The sequence below is a fragment of the Cynocephalus volans genome, chromosome 13 (genome assembly GCF_027409185.1).
Source record: "Cynocephalus volans isolate mCynVol1 chromosome 13, mCynVol1.pri, whole genome shotgun sequence".
Lineage (NCBI taxonomy): Eukaryota > Metazoa > Chordata > Mammalia > Dermoptera > Cynocephalidae > Cynocephalus > Cynocephalus volans.
Window position 1 is genome coordinate 27,800,882 of NC_084472.1, and position 17,648 is coordinate 27,818,529.

The 17,648-nt window shown below is 41.1% G+C and overlaps 1 protein-coding gene across 1 annotated transcript; it reads left to right on the top strand.

The window, feature by feature from the left end:
- The first annotated feature begins 11,306 nt into the window (after positions 1-11,306).
- TTR (transthyretin) lies at positions 11,307-17,287 on the top strand. The gene is made up of 4 exons (XM_063077448.1): positions 11,307-11,384; positions 12,477-12,607; positions 14,524-14,659; positions 17,180-17,287. Exons 1-4 carry the CDS (start codon positions 11,307-11,309, stop codon positions 17,285-17,287), a joined length of 453 nt encoding a protein of 150 aa, XP_062933518.1.
- Positions 17,288-17,648: the final 361 nt, after the last annotated feature.

The window sequence follows — 17,648 nt, forward strand, 5'->3', positions numbered from 1 at the left end:
GGAGGTGGCAAAGCTTTTAAAGAAACCAGACTCTGGATTCCATGGATCAAACTCAGTCCCAAGCATTAGTTGCATCAAAGACAATGGTTTTCAAACTTTAGCATCAGAATCACTTGGAGGTCTTGTTAAAACACATATTGCTGGGTCTCACCCACAGAGTTTCAGATTCAGTGTGTCCGGAGTAGAGCCCTCGAATTTAATTTCTAATGTTCCCAAGGAATGCCGATACTCTTGGTCTGGAGCCCACACTTGGAGATCGCTGATGTAGAATGTACGGTTAGGAAAGAGAAATTGCTCATCTGACCCCAAAGACACAAAAGATCCATCTGAAAACTCAGAATAAAGAAGTTTGTTTCAATTTCTAAATCTGCTCTGGGCTAAGTAAGTAAGGTATGTATGTCTTCTAGACCGCATGTTTTAGAGACAATTAAATGTCAGGGGAAAAGGCTTCTTCCCATCCTGCTGAACTATAATAAAAGAGCTTTAAATTTGAGTCTGGAATCAAAGATGAAGAAATGAATCCTCCCAGCAAATACAGAAGCACATGGAGAATGACTTAGGTGACAATGTGAGGTGGGCACACGCAAGGGGACAGGAAAACAAGGGCACTGTCAGGGGGTGGAACAAGAAGTTCTGGGGCTCAGAGTCAATCTGCCTCAGTCTGGTGTGTTCAATGGAGAGCACAGGACAACGACAGTCAGATTGTTGAGCTGGGATCTAGAGACGTAGAGGGTAGGGGAAATGTTGGTTCACTGAGAGAGAAAGCACAAACCAGCTGCAACTGAAGGTGACGCCATTCATCTACTGAATCATCCAGTAAGCAGTTGTTGGGTGTTTCCTGTGTGCTGTGCCCTGCACTAATTCAGAAGGCATCACCCCTACTGTTAAGGCACTGATGCTCCAAGGAAAGGAAATTGTGAACAGAAATGACTCTGGTTGAATAACATCAATGTTTAAGAGCAGAGCACTTCACAGGAGAGAGTTGCCTTCTGCCCAGGGACACCTCTATTTCAGGTTTCTCTTGCTTTTATCACTGGCTAAATAAATGTTGATTTACCCCAGAGTTGTATGCTTGGACTTACTGTTAAAGTCAAATGGTGACCTCCAAATTCTGAAATCCAACTTGCATGCTCATGACCTTGAATCTCCATCTCCAGCCTGGTTTCTTCCAAGTTCCATCCTCCAGGCTACCATTTCCAGCTTCCGTCTAGACATATCAACCCCTCAACCTCAACATATACAAACTAGAATCATTTTCTTTCCTATTTCTAACTATATAAGTTAACAACTTTACCATCTAAACATCCTCCCGCGCTAAACAAAATACTCAAGTCATCCTTGAATCTTCTGTTTTATTCACCTTCCATTCCTGATATCACCAGAATCTCTTATTTTTACCTCTATAACTGTCTGCCACCTGGCCTTTTCTCTCTAGGACCACTGTCTTCATCAATACTTGGCTGACATATGCTGCTTCAGGCATGAGCAGTGTAAGGGAAAATGAATGTGGAGGGGTAAGGGCATGGGAGCGGCTGGTCACAGGATCTGTCCAGGGTTCAGCTAGTGTTTGAAGGACCATGGCAATAAACGAGGACGGAGCAGAACTAAATCATGACCATCTGTGAATGTCAGGCAAAGGACATTAGACTTTATTTGGCTGGCCATGGGGAGTGAGAAAAAGCTTTTGAAGAGAGATGTGATGTAATCAGAGGTATGCATTAAGAAGATTAATTTGGCAGTAGCTTATAGAAAAAATTATAGATTAGCAGTAGGAGATCAGCTAGGACGTAATAGATTAGCAGTAGGAGATCAGCTAGGACATAATTGCAAAAGCCATATGATTAGCAACAAAGGTTCAAACTCAGTTGGCAGCTGTGGAAATGGAAATTAAGAAACAGGGGGAAAGTTTTGTAAATAGAATTAAAATTACTTTTTAAAGTCTGGTGCTAGAGAGGGAGAATTCAAACATAATTCCTGAGGTTCTAGCCCTGACTGAACAGGAGAACAGGGATTCCACTTAGAGAAAGAGTGATCAGGCAAGGGGAGAAGGTTTAAGGGTACAGGGAAATACAGAGTTCAGATCTACCCATCTTGAGCTTGAGGCACTGTTGAGATGGAAAGAGAGTAGGAAAATTCAGAGGGCGAGGCAGGGCCAGAGGAACAGAGTTGGCTGTTCCTACACAGAAGTGATAGAGCAGCTCTGGGAGTAAGTGATCAAGCTGGAAGACTGACAGGATACTTTTGGAATTGGTGGTGACAAGAATACCAACACCCTTGAAGCAAAAAAAGGTCCTGTAGGAAGAAAGGGCAGGAAAACTAGACTGCCGTGACTGCTATGCATGGAGAGAAAGAAGTGACAAGCTCGACTAGTCCTTAGCGGTGACGGAAACGAGACAGGTGCACTCACAGCCAAAGCTTGTAGAAAGATTGGAGAGGTGTGTCATCTTGGAGTGACATGGATTTTCAGGCATAGAGGAAGGGAAGACAGAGGGAGAAAGAGGGTGAAGGTACAATAAAGAATAGATGATGGATAATCTTAGAAGACAAATTAATATCAAGGTCAAAGTAGAAATAGTCTAGAAGTATGAAAAATAGGGCAGTAATCTAGAGGAAATAGCAAACTCTCTTCTGAATGTGGGGACAAGTAGAAGCAGGGTCAAGGGCTCGTTCACAGAAGAAATGAAGGTTAAATGTCTAACTCGAGCCCTTAAGAATAAGTAGGAATTGCAACAGAAGTCAAAGGATGGAAATGGATATAAGAAGTGCCACGCTGTAATGAGGATTAAGCAAGAATTAAATGAAATTTTTGTGGCAGAGTCAAGAGACTTTTGTCACTTTTCCCTTTAGCCGGCTTAGCACGTTGCCTCCTTCCACAGATGCTCTTTCAATTAGACAAGAGGACACCCGGGTATCAAGCATCCAGAGTGCCTGGGGGAGGAACATGGAAACGACTGGCCATGCGACATAGCCAGGGAAGGCGAGTGAATCCCAAGGCGGAGTGATGAGGGTGGGGTCTCTGAGTCACATGGGGGAAGTGGTACCACTGAAGAAAGCTTGAGAGAAATGCAGTTATTGGAAGAGACCAGATTTCAATTAAGATGAAGATGTACAGAGACCACCTTGGGCCCTGGTTATCGATACAGGCAGGTTTGCGGATGATGGGATTGAAGTTTTCTGGGACTCAGTGGAAGGAAGGCGCAGAAGAGTAGTATAAGCAGGGGTGAGCCCAGGTGGACAAAAGGGCAGAGAAGTTAGAGAAGATGGAGGAGTTTGCACCAGCAGGGATGAAAAACAACCGGTCTGACTGGTCGATCCACCCCTTTTGTTCACTTAGTAGGTCTCCGGGTCCTGTCAACTGGAAAAATCAGTCATACTTCTCCATCTCTAAGTGAAGAAGCAGACAGACCTAAGAATGCCCCCAGCATCCCATTCTCGTGGTCCATTTGTCCAGGACGGCCTCTTGCAGGACACTAAAGACCTTGTCTTAGGAAGGCACGTCGTTGTTGCAGGGACATCTAACTAAAATTAAACTCACACTGTCTCCTTAACCTCTGCCTTTAAATATGCAATTACTACCCTTTCATAAATGGAGTCTTCAGTTTGCTCAGCTGTTATTTTCATTCACTGACTTATGTCTCTGTCAGAGAGAACCTGTCTAATCCTCTTAGGTTTTAAACTGAAGAATCATTTTGAACCCTCCATCTTCCTCAACACCCTGTCCTTCTTGCATCATCAGTCCCTTCCTTCTACAGTCAGTGTCTCTACACCAGCCCCGGGTACTATTGTTGACACTGGAGGAGAGGCGCTTGCTGAGGTCAGAGTGTCTCCAGCTGGAGCCAGCTGACCCTCTCCCTAGGGGGCATTACCTGGGAGAATTTACCAATTCATATGTGCTGACCAATGTCCAAAGTCAACTGTGGAGGCTCAGAACCACCATTTCATCAGAAATCTCAGAGATGAACTCTCACTAACCAATCTCACAAACACGAAAGTAAAAATGAGAATTCTAATGTAGTAGTATACCACATCCAGCTGTCACACAGGTCAGAATGACTAATGTGTGCTCTTTCTAGCATATCTCCATGGGAAGTCTTTGCAGCCCTTTTCTACTCCAGGGAAAGTCCTTCCCATAAGGTTACAAATCTCCAACCAAAACAGGCAACACTAAAACTTCCTTTTTATTTTCTTCCACTACTAGCAAATCCCAGGGATGGCTGCCATTTTCTTTCTTTACACATGCTGGTAGATTCCCTTAGATTACAGCCAAGCCTTGCTGGTCTAGGGACCATTCTGTCTCTTTGCCTAGGTTCATAACCTCATTGTTCATAAAATTAAATACAGAGGATTACAAAGGAAATCAATAACATTGAAATGCCATTATTAAAATGTTTTTCAAATTGCAATATAGTAATATGCATGCATCTTTATTAATTACAAAGTCTAGTGGCAGATCTTAGTACTGTAATTTCAAAATAGTGATAAGCATAAAGTATATTTCAAAATTTACCCATCAATTAGATGTGATATAAAAATATCTATGATTTCTAGTGATGACAAAGTCACAGTTACTGCTAATAACTATTCTGGCTTGTTGTCTACATTTATAACTTAAGGAAATGCTAAATTTCAGTCAGAGGTTTGTATACATAAAGATGTAATTTTTCTCCATCCCGTATTGCAGATCTCCCGAATTCTATCCACAGACACCAACAATTCATGGACTCCAGATTAAGTGCCCCTGCTAAAGTGATTTAGCATGACTCTGCTTTTCTTCATTGTATGATGATTTTATAGTGTGTCTCTCACATCACAATTTCTAAGTTCTTGGTCAGTTTGTTCCATTTCATATATACTATACAAGCAGATATGTTCTCCATCTTTTCTAAAACATTGTTTTTTACATTTAAAAAAGTATGAGATAATCATCAAAACTAGAACTGAAATGTCCACCAAGTGGGAAATGGATAAATAAATTGTGGTACATCCATTCAATTGAATTCTACTCATAAATTAAAATAAAGAATTAATGAAACATGCAGCAATATGAATGAATATTAAAAATAATTATGCTAACTGAAAGAAACCAGACACACAAGGCTATTTACTGTACAATTTCATTTATATGACATTGTGGAGCAGGCAAAACTATAGGGACAGGAAACAAATCAGTGGTTGCCAGGGGCTGGGGTTGGGGGAAGAAATTCAGTACAAAAGGGTATTATGGAACTTTTTAAATGGAAATACTCCAACTCTTGATTCTGGTGGTAGTTACATGACTGCGTACATTTCTCAAAATTCATATAACTATATAACTTAAAAAGGAAAATTTTAGTGCATATAAATTATAGTACAATATATCTTTAAAAAATATAAGAAAACATATGCAGACCTTCACATGATAGAAGTTGTACGTTTAATATTCATTTGTATGTGTGCATATAGACTCAAGGATCTGCAATAAGCCCAGAAGAAGAGCAGTGCAGGTAACCTTGACCCACAGGCTGGACCCTACTGACCAGACAACTACATTAGCTTCTTAAGTGGCATTCAGCCTGTAGATTTTCTTCCTCCAGCCTACATCTTTCTCCTAGCTCAAACTTCCTGGTTTTCACCTTGTTACTCTATCACTCAGAACCCTCAATAATCCCTTTGTATAGACTTATTATTGGAAGGGCCTTTGAAAGTCATGCGTCCCCAACTCTAAACCCACTGTGGAGTCCTATTCCCAATACTCCTGATCGGTGGACAGTGAGCTGCTACATGAACACCCTAGAAGCAGTGGACTCGCCCACCTCATGAGGCAGAGTACTCTGTGAGCCCTGAATTGCCAGAAAGGTTTGTGCTCTTGTTTATAAGAAAAACTCAAACTTTTCAGGAGAGCAATCTAACTCCACCCTGTGTTTCTGGCTCATCTCATTAGATTTGTATAATCCATACAGTAGACACTGCTCTACTCCTTGTTCCCAGAAGTACCATGCCTGGTCCTCTTCAAATACTTCCCCATGCTGTTCTTTTCTCCTATGTCGATTTTATCTATCCTTGATGTTCAAGCTTAAATCTCACCTCTTCATAGAAGCTTTTCATGAGCCCCAAATCACTTCCTCTTTGTGTGAATTATCCATCTCATCAAATGTTTCCTACTAAGTGGATAAATATATTTTTAATATTAAATTATTAGCAACTTTAAGGCATATGCTTCTTGATAACTGGTGGTGGCTAACACATCGGCTTACATCCAGAAGCTGCTCCATAGTTGCTTTGACCTTAAAAATCTCTCTTTATTTCCAAGGTCAAAAGATAATAGAAGTAGCCAAAAATCTAGATCCTTGAACCATGGACCCTGGATTATAGCCACAGAATCAGCCCAGCTGATTATAAGGGAGATGTGTGTACAAAGATAAGATCAATGAAATAAGTCCTCTTTAATTCTAGCTGGTGTTATTGACCCAAACCCCAGTGCAGTCTCCTGGTAAACTAGGCTAAGCTAGAAAGCATCACAAAGACATGTTTGGGATGGAAAGTAGTCCGTTTCCTATCATCTGTCCATCAGGCCACAGCCTGCTTCCTGCTTATCCTTCACAGATCATGGCCAGATATGTCATCCAGGTGGCATGCAACCTCAGCCCTGTTCTGCCACACTAGCTGCATGAGAGCTGCAGGGGAAAACAAGGAAACCCAAAGAAAATCTGCCAATCAGATCAAAGAGCCTTGAACCTTCTCTTCTGTCTGATCTCTTCCTCTCATAGTGGGGGTAGGTGAGATTTGAGTGACTCTAGAAGCCAAAACTCTAACTTATGAACAAAATCTTTAACACATGTGTGATTACTGAGACAGATATAAACACGGACCAAGGAATGGGTGTCTTGACTTTGAATCATCTGAACTACTGCATAAGGCAAATCAAAGACCCCTGAAAGAGACAGGGTGGGTTCTCGAGCCAAGGTGGGGCTGAGGTTGCCACTCTTGATTATGTAGACCCCAAACATGAGGTGTGGCAGCATGCAAGACAAGAGTGCCTGTACTAGGGTGTTCTCAACTGCTGCTCTCAACTAGGTTAGCTCCTAAAATTCAACTATGAAACTATAACTGTAATTAATAAAAAATAAAATATGGTCTAATTAATATACCCTAGATAATGTTTGCTTTTCCTTGAATGGTTATCTATCTGGACAAGGAAAGAAGGGGAGATAAAGGGAAAGGCTTTTTCGGTGTTTGTTCAACACTCCCTGGAGGAAAGACATGCTAGATAAGACAGACACAAGCATTCTGAGCATGAGAAAAATGTACTCTGTGATGAAGAAAACTTTTGTAGGCTCTCCCGCAGTCTGATGATATATTCTCAAAAAATTAGCCAGGTCTTTTTGCTCCAATTTCTTGCTTACCCAGCAATCATCTGACTACTAATTAAATTGGCATTAAGGTTTTAGAATGAGTCTTTTATGATTCGCTTACCATTAATCAAACCCCCAGAGCTTATTCACCTCAAGGAGAGCTGACAAAATTAAATTCTTTAACCTGCAAAGATCCAGGGTCCCCAAATACCGTCATCCCCCTCCCCCCCACCATGAGGCCCAATCGACTTTGCAGTCTGGCTAATCAGTTCACTGATAATACTATCAGCGGGCATTTCAGCATGAACAAATCACCGGCTAGCCATTGACATGAACCCTCAGAAAATCAATGAAGAAGAAATAGTTAATGATATAAAAAAAAGTAATAGATTAGCCTGTCCATTATAAAGGAGAGAGCAGAAGAATCTGAAACCAAGAGCCAGTCTGAGTTGTTCATTTACCGCCGCATATCGTGTAGTGGGAGGAGGAATGCTGTCATCGAATTAGTCTCTTCCACCTCAGTTGATCGTCTAGGCTATAGCCCCTTGGTGAGATGTGCAGAAAAACAGCACGGGGCTCAGAAAAGACATTAAACTTATAGCTTGAATGTTTCACTAACACTTCTCCGTTTGATGGCATTGGATCCTCACTGCTCCTGCTTTTGCCCCAGACCACCCAGTATCCACAGCAACTGCTCAGGTCTCTAGGAATGTCGTGACCCTTGACCTTCATTCATCCCTCCTGGTGGATCCCATGTAACCATTCTCTGAAAAGACCTTTCACAAACTCAAATAAACATGGGAAAGGCAGACTCTCTTATCTTCAGCAGTCCATGTTTAAGTCATAAGACCCTCTCTCGCCACAAATTGCCTCTCAGACAAGAAACATTGGACTTATCTTGTGTCTGTCATTGCCATATAAGCATTCCTTTGACAAAGAATGCGTTCTTTCTCTCTCTTTTTTGTCTTTTCCTTCCTGCCTCAACCTTGCTCTTCTTTCACCTAAAACACTACAAACTTCTTCTCCTGGAACTCTCTTACTTTGACTCCAAACTATCTACATTGGATCTTTCAGACCTCTGCCAAAATTTTATCTTTTTTTATGTTAAAAATAATCTTTATCTCTGTAAAGCTTATCACTGATTTTCCAATCAGATTTAGGACTCTCCCTGCACTCTGAATTGCCTCACTTTCTCCCCACTTTCTTGTCTTGCTCGAATGCAAATTTTATTAATGATTTCCACGTTAATGATAGTTCAGAAGGTAAGTAAGTCGAAGTATTCAAGGGCAAGAGACTTGGACGGTGCTCCAGTAGAGTGACTTACAAAATCAGCCACTCAGTGATGTCAACAGGATGCAATGGTATTTTGGAACTAAGGATATGCAAGGCATCAGAGATAAACATAGGTTCCCATATTTAGGTTAAAATTCACAAATGATCAAAGCACAGGATAATAAGTAATACATGGTGATTTTAGATCATTGTGACCAACAGGTCACAATGGGTAGTGTTATGATGAAGAGAGGGTCGCAGCTACTACAGTTACGAATGCACTCACGTACCACATTTGCAATACAGTGCACTTACCAAGGGAGGCCATAGTCTCAACATCTTATGAGTTGAACTGACCTTATCTGGAGTATGTGTCCAGTTCAAAGCATCATATTTGAAGAGAACTATTAACCAGTGGGAATATGCCAGAGGAGGATGTTCCGGGTGGTGACAATTCCAGGAACTATGTCTGAACTGGAATCATTCAAAGAAGTGGGAATGTCTTTTTGGCAAAAAGAAAATAAGCTGTCATTCACTACTTAAATGGCTCTCCATTTAAGACCAGCAATCACAAATTCAAATTGTCAAGAGCCTAGGCAGGAAGACAGATGACAGGAACAGGATATGTATAAGAAAAGAAAAACGTTCAAGCCTGATATTGACTAGAAATGTTCCACAGCCTCGTGGGAGGCCTAGGAAATCGTGATGTCATAGAGTGAGCTTCTGCTGAGTGTTGTCACGTGTGAATGTGGGCCTAGTGCTGCCACCATCTCTGATTTCTCAAGAGGAGCCAGAAATCCAAGTTTTTATGCAGTGCGTCTCAATTTTTTATTTTAGCAACTATTTCAAAATGTTTCAAAAAACACTCTGCAGTCACATAGAACGTGTCTAAGGGCTGGTGACAGCCCAGGGTTGCCAGTTCACAAGGTTTACCAGAGACAACGCTGGGCTTCAACAGAGTGTAATGATAAAGAGCCTGGGTGGAGGATGTGCTTGGCCTATGAAAGAACTTTCAAGTGCTTAGGATTCATAGTCATAGAATGGGCTCTTTGTCCAGGTTCTGAGCAATGGGAAAGGATCAAGGGAATATTGGATGACAATATATTAGAAACGTTAAGAGAAAGGATTTTCTCCTTAGGCATAGGTGCAGAGCCAAATTATATTACAATTATGTTTTTACACCAGAATAGTGGTTTACAGTTTACAAAATGTTTTCATATCATCTAATACTAAAAGTTATTAGAACAGTCCTTTGAAGTAGAAAAGTAGGTATTTCTATTTTACAAATGAGTAAGCTGAATATCTGAGATCTGAGATATTAAATAACTCACAAAAGGTCTTCCAGAAAACTGGGCGGCAGAATTAGGAACTGGATGACTCAGATCATCCAACTCCAAGTTCACAGCTCCTCCCACTGCTACTTCGTTACCAGACTCTGAAGCTATAAGCCGCCATTGCTAGTTGTGCTTCCAACTGGATTCGCTCATTGTTGCTTTCCTGTGGTCAACCCACTCTCCCCGAGTCTTCTGCACATTTCTGTATTCCTGGAATGCCTTCCTGTCCATTCCACTGCTTCCTGAAAACCCTTATCCTTCATGATTTCTTTTTTAATTTCTTCCAACCTGAGTCTGTCAGCTATGTGAATGCTCCCCTAGCTCTCAGAGTTCCAGATTGGACCCACCCTTGACATGCATTTGTCCAAAAGGTTTATCTTTCTATATTTTCTACATATATGTCTTTAAGGACAAAAACCTGTCTAATTTATCCATGAACTACGTCATGCACACGTGCACATGCACACACACACACACACCTTAGTACTTGATCAATGAATCATCAAATGATCATTATGTCTGGATTTGTAAGCTGGCCAGGGGAAAGAGAATCTGTTGTAAACCATGGCTTCTAGTTCTCACAGTCATCTCTACTTTCTTCCAGAAATTTTGATTCTGACAAAAGCCAGCTGGGTAGCCTTGTTCCTTCAGGCCCAATGCAGGAGACAGTAAAAGATTTGGTTCTGTATATTTTGGTCTCATCAATGCTATTTTGAAATATGCCATTATTCTTCAGGTTGAGATGAAACTTATCTGGACAAAATACACGTGGACAAAAAAAATTGAGAGGAAATTGCTAACTAAGCAAAGCTTCCAAATGACTTAGTTTGGCTAAAACACGGGCTTTTTAAAATGTGAGTACAGCCAAAGGTTTTCCTTGTTGACTCATGGACATATATCAAGTGCAATGATGTTTTCTACTGCACTGTATTTGAACCTGTGCAGCCACATGTCATTCAATGTAAAATAAATTATTATGACTTGCATCTGTCCTCTAAAATGAAAGAAAAAAAATGTACAGAAAATGAAAAACATGCATAGAAATAGGTAAGGAAAAAAAAATCCCAAGAATGTTGCAGCATCCAGCCAAGCAGGGAAAAGACTATTTTTGTTTTGTTGTGGTGACCTAGCTGGTCAAATGACCTGTTAAGAATATTGCATACAACTAATGTTCTGATGCTCTAATCTCTCTAGACAAGGTTCTTATTTGTGTGGGTTACTTATTCTCCCTTTGTTGACTAAGTCAATAATCAGAATCAGCAGGTTTGGAGTCAGATTGGCAGGGATAAGCAGCCTGGCTTGGGAGAAGTGAGTATAAAAGCCTTAAGCTGGGAGCAGCCATCATAGAAGGCCACTAGTTCCTGGCAGAATGGCTTCTCACCGTCTGCTCCTCCCTTGCCTGGCTGGACTGGTATTTGTGGTATTTGTGTCTGAGGCTGGCCCTGCGGTGAGTGTTTGATTCTGTGAAGTCCCTTTCATGTTTTTAAGATGTACTCTAGATAGCAGAAATGACTTCTTCCAGCTTTGCCAACCAGCTTTGGCTACTAGGGAAAGAAGGGTACCCAGCATCTATTTTTAGTTTCATTGATTCAAACTTTGAAGAATGAAGCTCTACAGAGCTTACTGAACTGGGGCTGGGTCTATGGCACTCTCCTCTCCCCTGTTGCTTTGGGTTTGCAATGCCTGGTACATCAATTTCCTCAGGCAGAGGATAGAAATAAAGATACAATATTAATGAAGCAATTAATCTTACCCTCAAAAAGGTATCCCTTTATAAAATTTGTCTGGGGGGCAAACTTCATGAGATTATATTCTAGACTTTTATCCAATCAAAATGTCTTTATTGGGCTGGCCCCATGGCTCACTTGGGAGAGTGTGGCGCTGGTAGCGCCAAGGCCACAGGTTCAGATCCTATATAGGGATGGCCAGGTGTGCTCACTAGCTGAGCGTGGTGCAGACCACACCATGCCAAGGGGTGCTATCCCCTTACCAGTCAGAAAAAAAAAATGTCTTTATTGATTAATCTTGGAAATGCTTGGTGAACAATGTTCTAGTCAGATATCTAATTCTTGAATCCTCTAGAAAAATTAACTAATACTATAAAATGGGTCAGGAAGTAATTTAACATTATTTTACAACAACTAGTTAAAGGAAATTACTACAGCAAAAACTGACTAAAATGATCTCATGAAAAACTATTTGGTCCTATGGCATATTATGTCTTTTCGGTAATTCCACTCAAATGGAGAGGCTTAACAAAGCAACTGTTCTCAGAGGGCCTATTTTGTCTCTTAAAATTCATTAGACATGTCCCTGGTTGATAGCAGCATGTCTGGAAGCAGAAACCATTCTTGCTTTGGAAACAATTATGTCTGTGTTATACTGAGTAGGGAAGCTCATTAATTGTCAACACTTCTGTTACTGGTAATGGAATCAGCATGTACTTCCTGCTTTGTTCCACATTTCTAACACTGTAAAGAATCAATCCTTTCACTTTGACCAATTTCACTGACTTCTCACTTGTCTTCTCTCTACCCAGGGCACTGGTGCATCTAAGTGTCCTCTGATGGTCAAAGTCCTTGATGCCGTCCGAGGCAGTCCTGCTGTCAACGTGGCTGTGAAGGTGTTCATAAAGGCTGCTGATGAGACCTGGCAGCCATTCGCCTCTGGGTAAGGGGCCAAAGAGCCCTGCTTTGGGACTAGATTATACCCTCCTGTTCACCCCTCCACTTGTTAGATGGAGTCTCACATCATCCACTAAAGAATCTCCAAGTACATTGAAAACATGGGCAGAGGTCAAATGTGCCCTGAGAAGGATGTCCTCTTCTTGCTTTGCTTAGCTGGGAGGTGACCAGGAAGCTGAGCATTGTTCAGGGTGGATGGTAGGGGAAAGGAATCAGTAACTTCTCTACCTGGCAGTGGTTTGCAATCCTTTTGGGTCAAGACCACTTTAAGAAGGTGATGAAAACTATAGGACTCTATGCCAAGAAAAATGAACATACATACATGCATACAAAAACAGATACATAATTTCAGAAGTTTCATGGATTCCCTGGTGCCCCTAGGTAACACCCAAACTGAGAGTCCTTGTCTTAGAATTTTTGGAAAGATGTAGTGTTTATTTTAATGAGAGGACAGGAATTGAGTGACAGCATTGAAAAGGCACCTGCTTGTATTTTATTTGGATTATCCAGAATCCAGTGCTTTTGTCTGTTAAACACTTTGGAGCACTTACTATGTGCAAGGCTGGGGGTGTTGAGCTCAGTAAGAAAAAACAGACCAGAAGGACACATAAGACAAAATATAGCAACAGACTAATCTTGTAATCAACCAATATTAAGTGCAAAATTGACTTCTCACCTTCACTCGCTGCTTTACAATTGTCATGGAGTTTTTCTACCTCCACTAGCAAGACTTTTTTTTTCAAAAAAACATATTAGTAAACCTAAGCAAACTAGTCAAAAGAAAGAGCAACCAAGAAAACTTCAACAGCAAGCAGAAGACAAACTTTTATTTATGTCTCCTGAGAGAAGAATTTCTGTTGGGTTTTAATTGAATCCCCCAAACACCACTATGATTCTTCACCAATTATTTCCTTTGGTATGGTTTTAACTGAGTTTTTATTTAATTAATTTACATTTATACAAAATGCCAAGCACAACACGGAAAGTGGTTATGAGAAAATTCGAAGCGAGAGATAGAACTGACACCAAAAATATTCAGATGTCCTTGTGAATCATTTTTCTTACACCAAGAGCAAAAAAAAAAAAAAAAAAAAAGGTGTAAAAAAGAAGCAGGGAGAGGTATGGTCAGAGTCACTAAAAACAACTTCCATTTTTATCTGTCTTAGTTTTAGGAGAACAATTTTTAACATTCAACCATTGAGCTGGTACTTATATGGAAATGGAAGTTGCCTAGTATTTGTTGTTGGCAAAGAGTTACCCAAGAGAAGAAATACATAAAAGAGAAAAGAGTCAGATGCCAGTTCTTTTTGTGCTTTAGGTTTTTCACTGTGTGTGTACAAATAACGCTATTTCGGAAAGGTACCCTCATGCCACGGGGGAGAGGAGTGAGCCCCTGCTGTCCTGGGAAACTGCAGAATTAGAACAGTTTCCAGCCACTTCCAGGGACAGTTGAACTTTCCTGCAACCACCAACTCTGAATCTCAGGACTCTTTTAAGTAAACATTATATCCGTACTTTGTTCTCATAAGAGAAAAAAAATCTACCATGAGCTTTTTAGAAAAGTTTCTACAAATTTCTTGCCATTTAATTTCAGACAATTACTACAGTTTTCCCCCTCTTGATTTGGTTGAGGGGAAAATACATATAAGTGTGTGTGTGTGCACATGTGTGTACACACGCGAGGGGTCTTCAAAAAGTTCATGGAAAGATTTGCATTATCTTTTAATTGCATCTTCCATGAACTTTTTGAAGTACTCTCCTATATATATCACACATAAACAAACACATACACACACACACACACGTGTGTGTGTGTGTGTGTGTGTGTGGTGTCACTTTGCCATGCCATTACTCCCTTCATGCCTAACTTTGATACATAACCTAGACTTTTGCACCTTGTAGGAAGACCAGTGAATCTGGAGAGCTCCATGGGCTTACAACTGAAGAGAAATTCATAGAAGGGATATACAAAGTGGAATTAGACACAAAGTCCTACTGGAAGGCACTTGGCATCTCCCCATTCCATGAATATGCAGAGGTGAGTGAACAGACCCCTGAGTTGTGTTTGGTTTTTGTTTTTAATCCCAGGAAATGCACAGTTTGCACATAGCATGTCATAAGAAATCTCTGACGAGCACAGGTTCCCTTTGCCATTCTACCACCAGAAATCTACAACATTCCGAGAAGCAAGCTTTGTTCTGAGTTTGGTGAAAACTTACTTAGTAACATGATCTGAACTTACACGACACTATTTATAATCTATTCATTCCACTTCATATGAATATTTATTTGTTTGCTAAAGAAATACTAATATGTTTGATTATGAGGCAAGCCCTCCAGACACCATTTAGTGTGTTATGTAACAAAAAGAGATGTACCATTTTACTTCTCTACAGCTTAACATATCTGGCTCCCCCAGAGGTTTGGATAAGTGATTCTTGGGAATGCATACATAGAAAATAAATTCAAAATAATAATGGAAACACAACAGATAACATCTATCAAGTACACATCATGTGCCAGACACGTTTTCTGGATTTAACCTATTTAATCTTCAAGAATGACCCATCAAAGTCAGTCCTATTATTATCCCCATTTAACAGATGAAGAAAGTGAGGGACAGGGAAGCTAAATAACTTGTCAAAGGTCACGTGGCTAGTAAGCGGAGGAGCAGGAATGTTTCCCACCAGGGCCCGGTGTTGGGATGTCTCACGGTGTGCCTCAGGAACCTTTTTCCCTGTGAGAAGCCAAGCTAGGGGGGAAAGCCACATTTGTAACCTTTCGTTCCCACTCTGCTCCTCTGCCTAGGTGGTAAAGATCCTCCAACAATTATACATGGGCCCAATCTCCCTGCCTCCTCCTTGTCTTAATTTCTTATGTCATTTAACACAGATGGCTGTCATGGAAATAGAATCCAGACACATTGGTCAGAGTTAATGATCAGTTCCATCAAAAATAGCTCATCATGAAAGGGAACCATTCTCTCTGGATTAGTCATGGACGAGACTTTCATTTACCATAAAACGGTTCTTTTAGTAGACAATGTTACCAGGGAAACTATAGGTGCTTGTTTGACTTCTGGGGCTCACAAGTCACCAGGGGAACCCCATCTACCAATAAGCATGTTTCTGGATATTCCTCAGCCAGGCAGCAAGACACTGAGCCTGATCAGAGCAGGTGTGGGGTTCAGATGTCACCGCAGAGTCTATAGTCTCAGCTCCTACCCTTGAGCCCTGGATTGGCTGCCATGGAACCCTTGTCTGCCCTGGGTCTCAGCCTGATGGGGCCATCCGAACAGATTCACTACCATTCTGCCCATGACGTGTCGCTCCTGTTCATTAGATATGAGCTTCCTTGTCTGCTAGTCACTCTTTTAGTAGTCATTCAACAAATGTTTTGTAAATGAAGCCTTCATATGTTGAGCACTCTGCTAGAGGCTAAAGATTCAGAAGTGAAAAGACATCCTGTCCTTGGAAGGGAAGGGAAGGGACTGATGTCAGACCTTAGGCAGGACCATGAGCCCATCTGGAGCCTGAAAGGACGTGGGGAACAAGAGAGCAAGTAGCGAAGCGCGAGTCCCAGTGCCTCACTTCAGTGACGGTGTGTGGTGGGTTTGGCCATGAGCTCCTTTCCAGTGGCTGCTTCTGATAAAGACCCCAGAAAGTTGCCGTCCTTCAGCACCAGTCACCTCTTCCTTGGTCAATGACTTGGGCAGTCATATTAGACTTACCAAGAAAAATTCAGAAACTGAAACTCAAACTATTAGGCCTCTTCACTTCATGGATTTTTAATCACAGATTATGCCTTTTACAATTTTTAGAAAGAATCAAGTGGGACTGGAGGCCAATGTCACCATAAGAGACAAGAAATTTTCCCTAGTTGCTTCTAGGGACGTGGCCTTCAGGGGTGCCCTTTCTCTTTCAGAGAGATTCTTAGGTGATTCTCACTTCCTCTGGTCCTGACGTTACTTTTGTTTTCAGTATGGTTCACTCAGATCTTTTTTCCTCCTGTCCCTAAGTAATCCAGGTTTCCTTTTTCCATATTTGGGACAAAAAATATTTCTCCAGGCCCTGTCACTGTATAAACTTGGGCAAACACTAACACAGAAGTCTGGTTTGCTTCTCTATTAAATGGGAAGTATGTTCCCTCTCAGCTCCAAAATTCTAAGTCTCTAAGTCTGCGGTGTGATTGGCAGTCACCATTCTCAGCAGGTCTTCAGTCACGGGACACCAGTTTTTACATTCTCCCTACCTTTTTTTGAATCCAAAATGGACAAGAGGCTTTAGGTTCTCTAGGGTTTCCTCTCGGTGTGAATTTGCGAAACCAGAGACCTGACCCATACAGTCAGGAGTGAAGAACGCTTGTTCTAAAAACTGCACAGGGCTCCGAAGGCTTAGCCTGCCAGCATATTTGGATCTTTGCTTTTTGTTTAAACTGTTTCAAAAAATGAGATAATAAAATAAAAATAATTAATTTTGCACTGGACTTCCAGTGGTCTCTCTACCTGTGATTCATGCTTTTTGGGCTCTGTTAGAAATGGATCTGTCTTCTCTCTTAGGTGGTGTTCACAGCAAATGACTCTGGCCACCGCTACTACACCATCGCAGCTCTGCTCAGTCCCTACTCCTATTCCACCACGGCCGTCATCAGCAACCCCAAGGAATGAGGGACTTTTCCTTCAGTGGATTTGAAGGAGGAGGGACAGGATTTTATGGAACCAATAGTATTCCATTTTTACTAAAGCAGTGTTTTTACTTTATAAGCTATGTTAGAAACTCAGGCAGAGACAATAAAACATTCCTGTTAAAGCATTTGCCATTTCATTTTAATTTGATTTTTTTTTTTTTTAATTCCCTCCTTGTTCCCTCTGGGGGGATAAAATCCAAATTTTACAAAGAAGCAAAAGAATTCTGGAAAGTTTCTGGTCAGAACTCTGGGAGAGATCCAAATTTCCAATGTCTTGCAAGCAAAGCACATGATCTGCAGCCATTAAAAACACATTCTGAACATGAGAATGCTTTATTTGC

Bases quoted from the DNA above. Each gene is read 5' to 3' on its own strand.
- TTR (XM_063077448.1), top strand. From the start codon at position 11,307: ATGGCTTCTCACCGTCTGCTCCTCCCTTGCCTGGCTGGACTGGTATTT. The intron at 11,385-12,476 runs GTGAGTGTTTGA...CTCTCTACCCAG, and splicing joins TGTCTGAGGCTGGCCCTGCG to GGCACTGGTGCATCTAAGTG. The intron at 14,660-17,179 runs GTGAGTGAACAG...CTTCTCTCTTAG, and splicing joins CATTCCATGAATATGCAGAG to GTGGTGTTCACAGCAAATGA.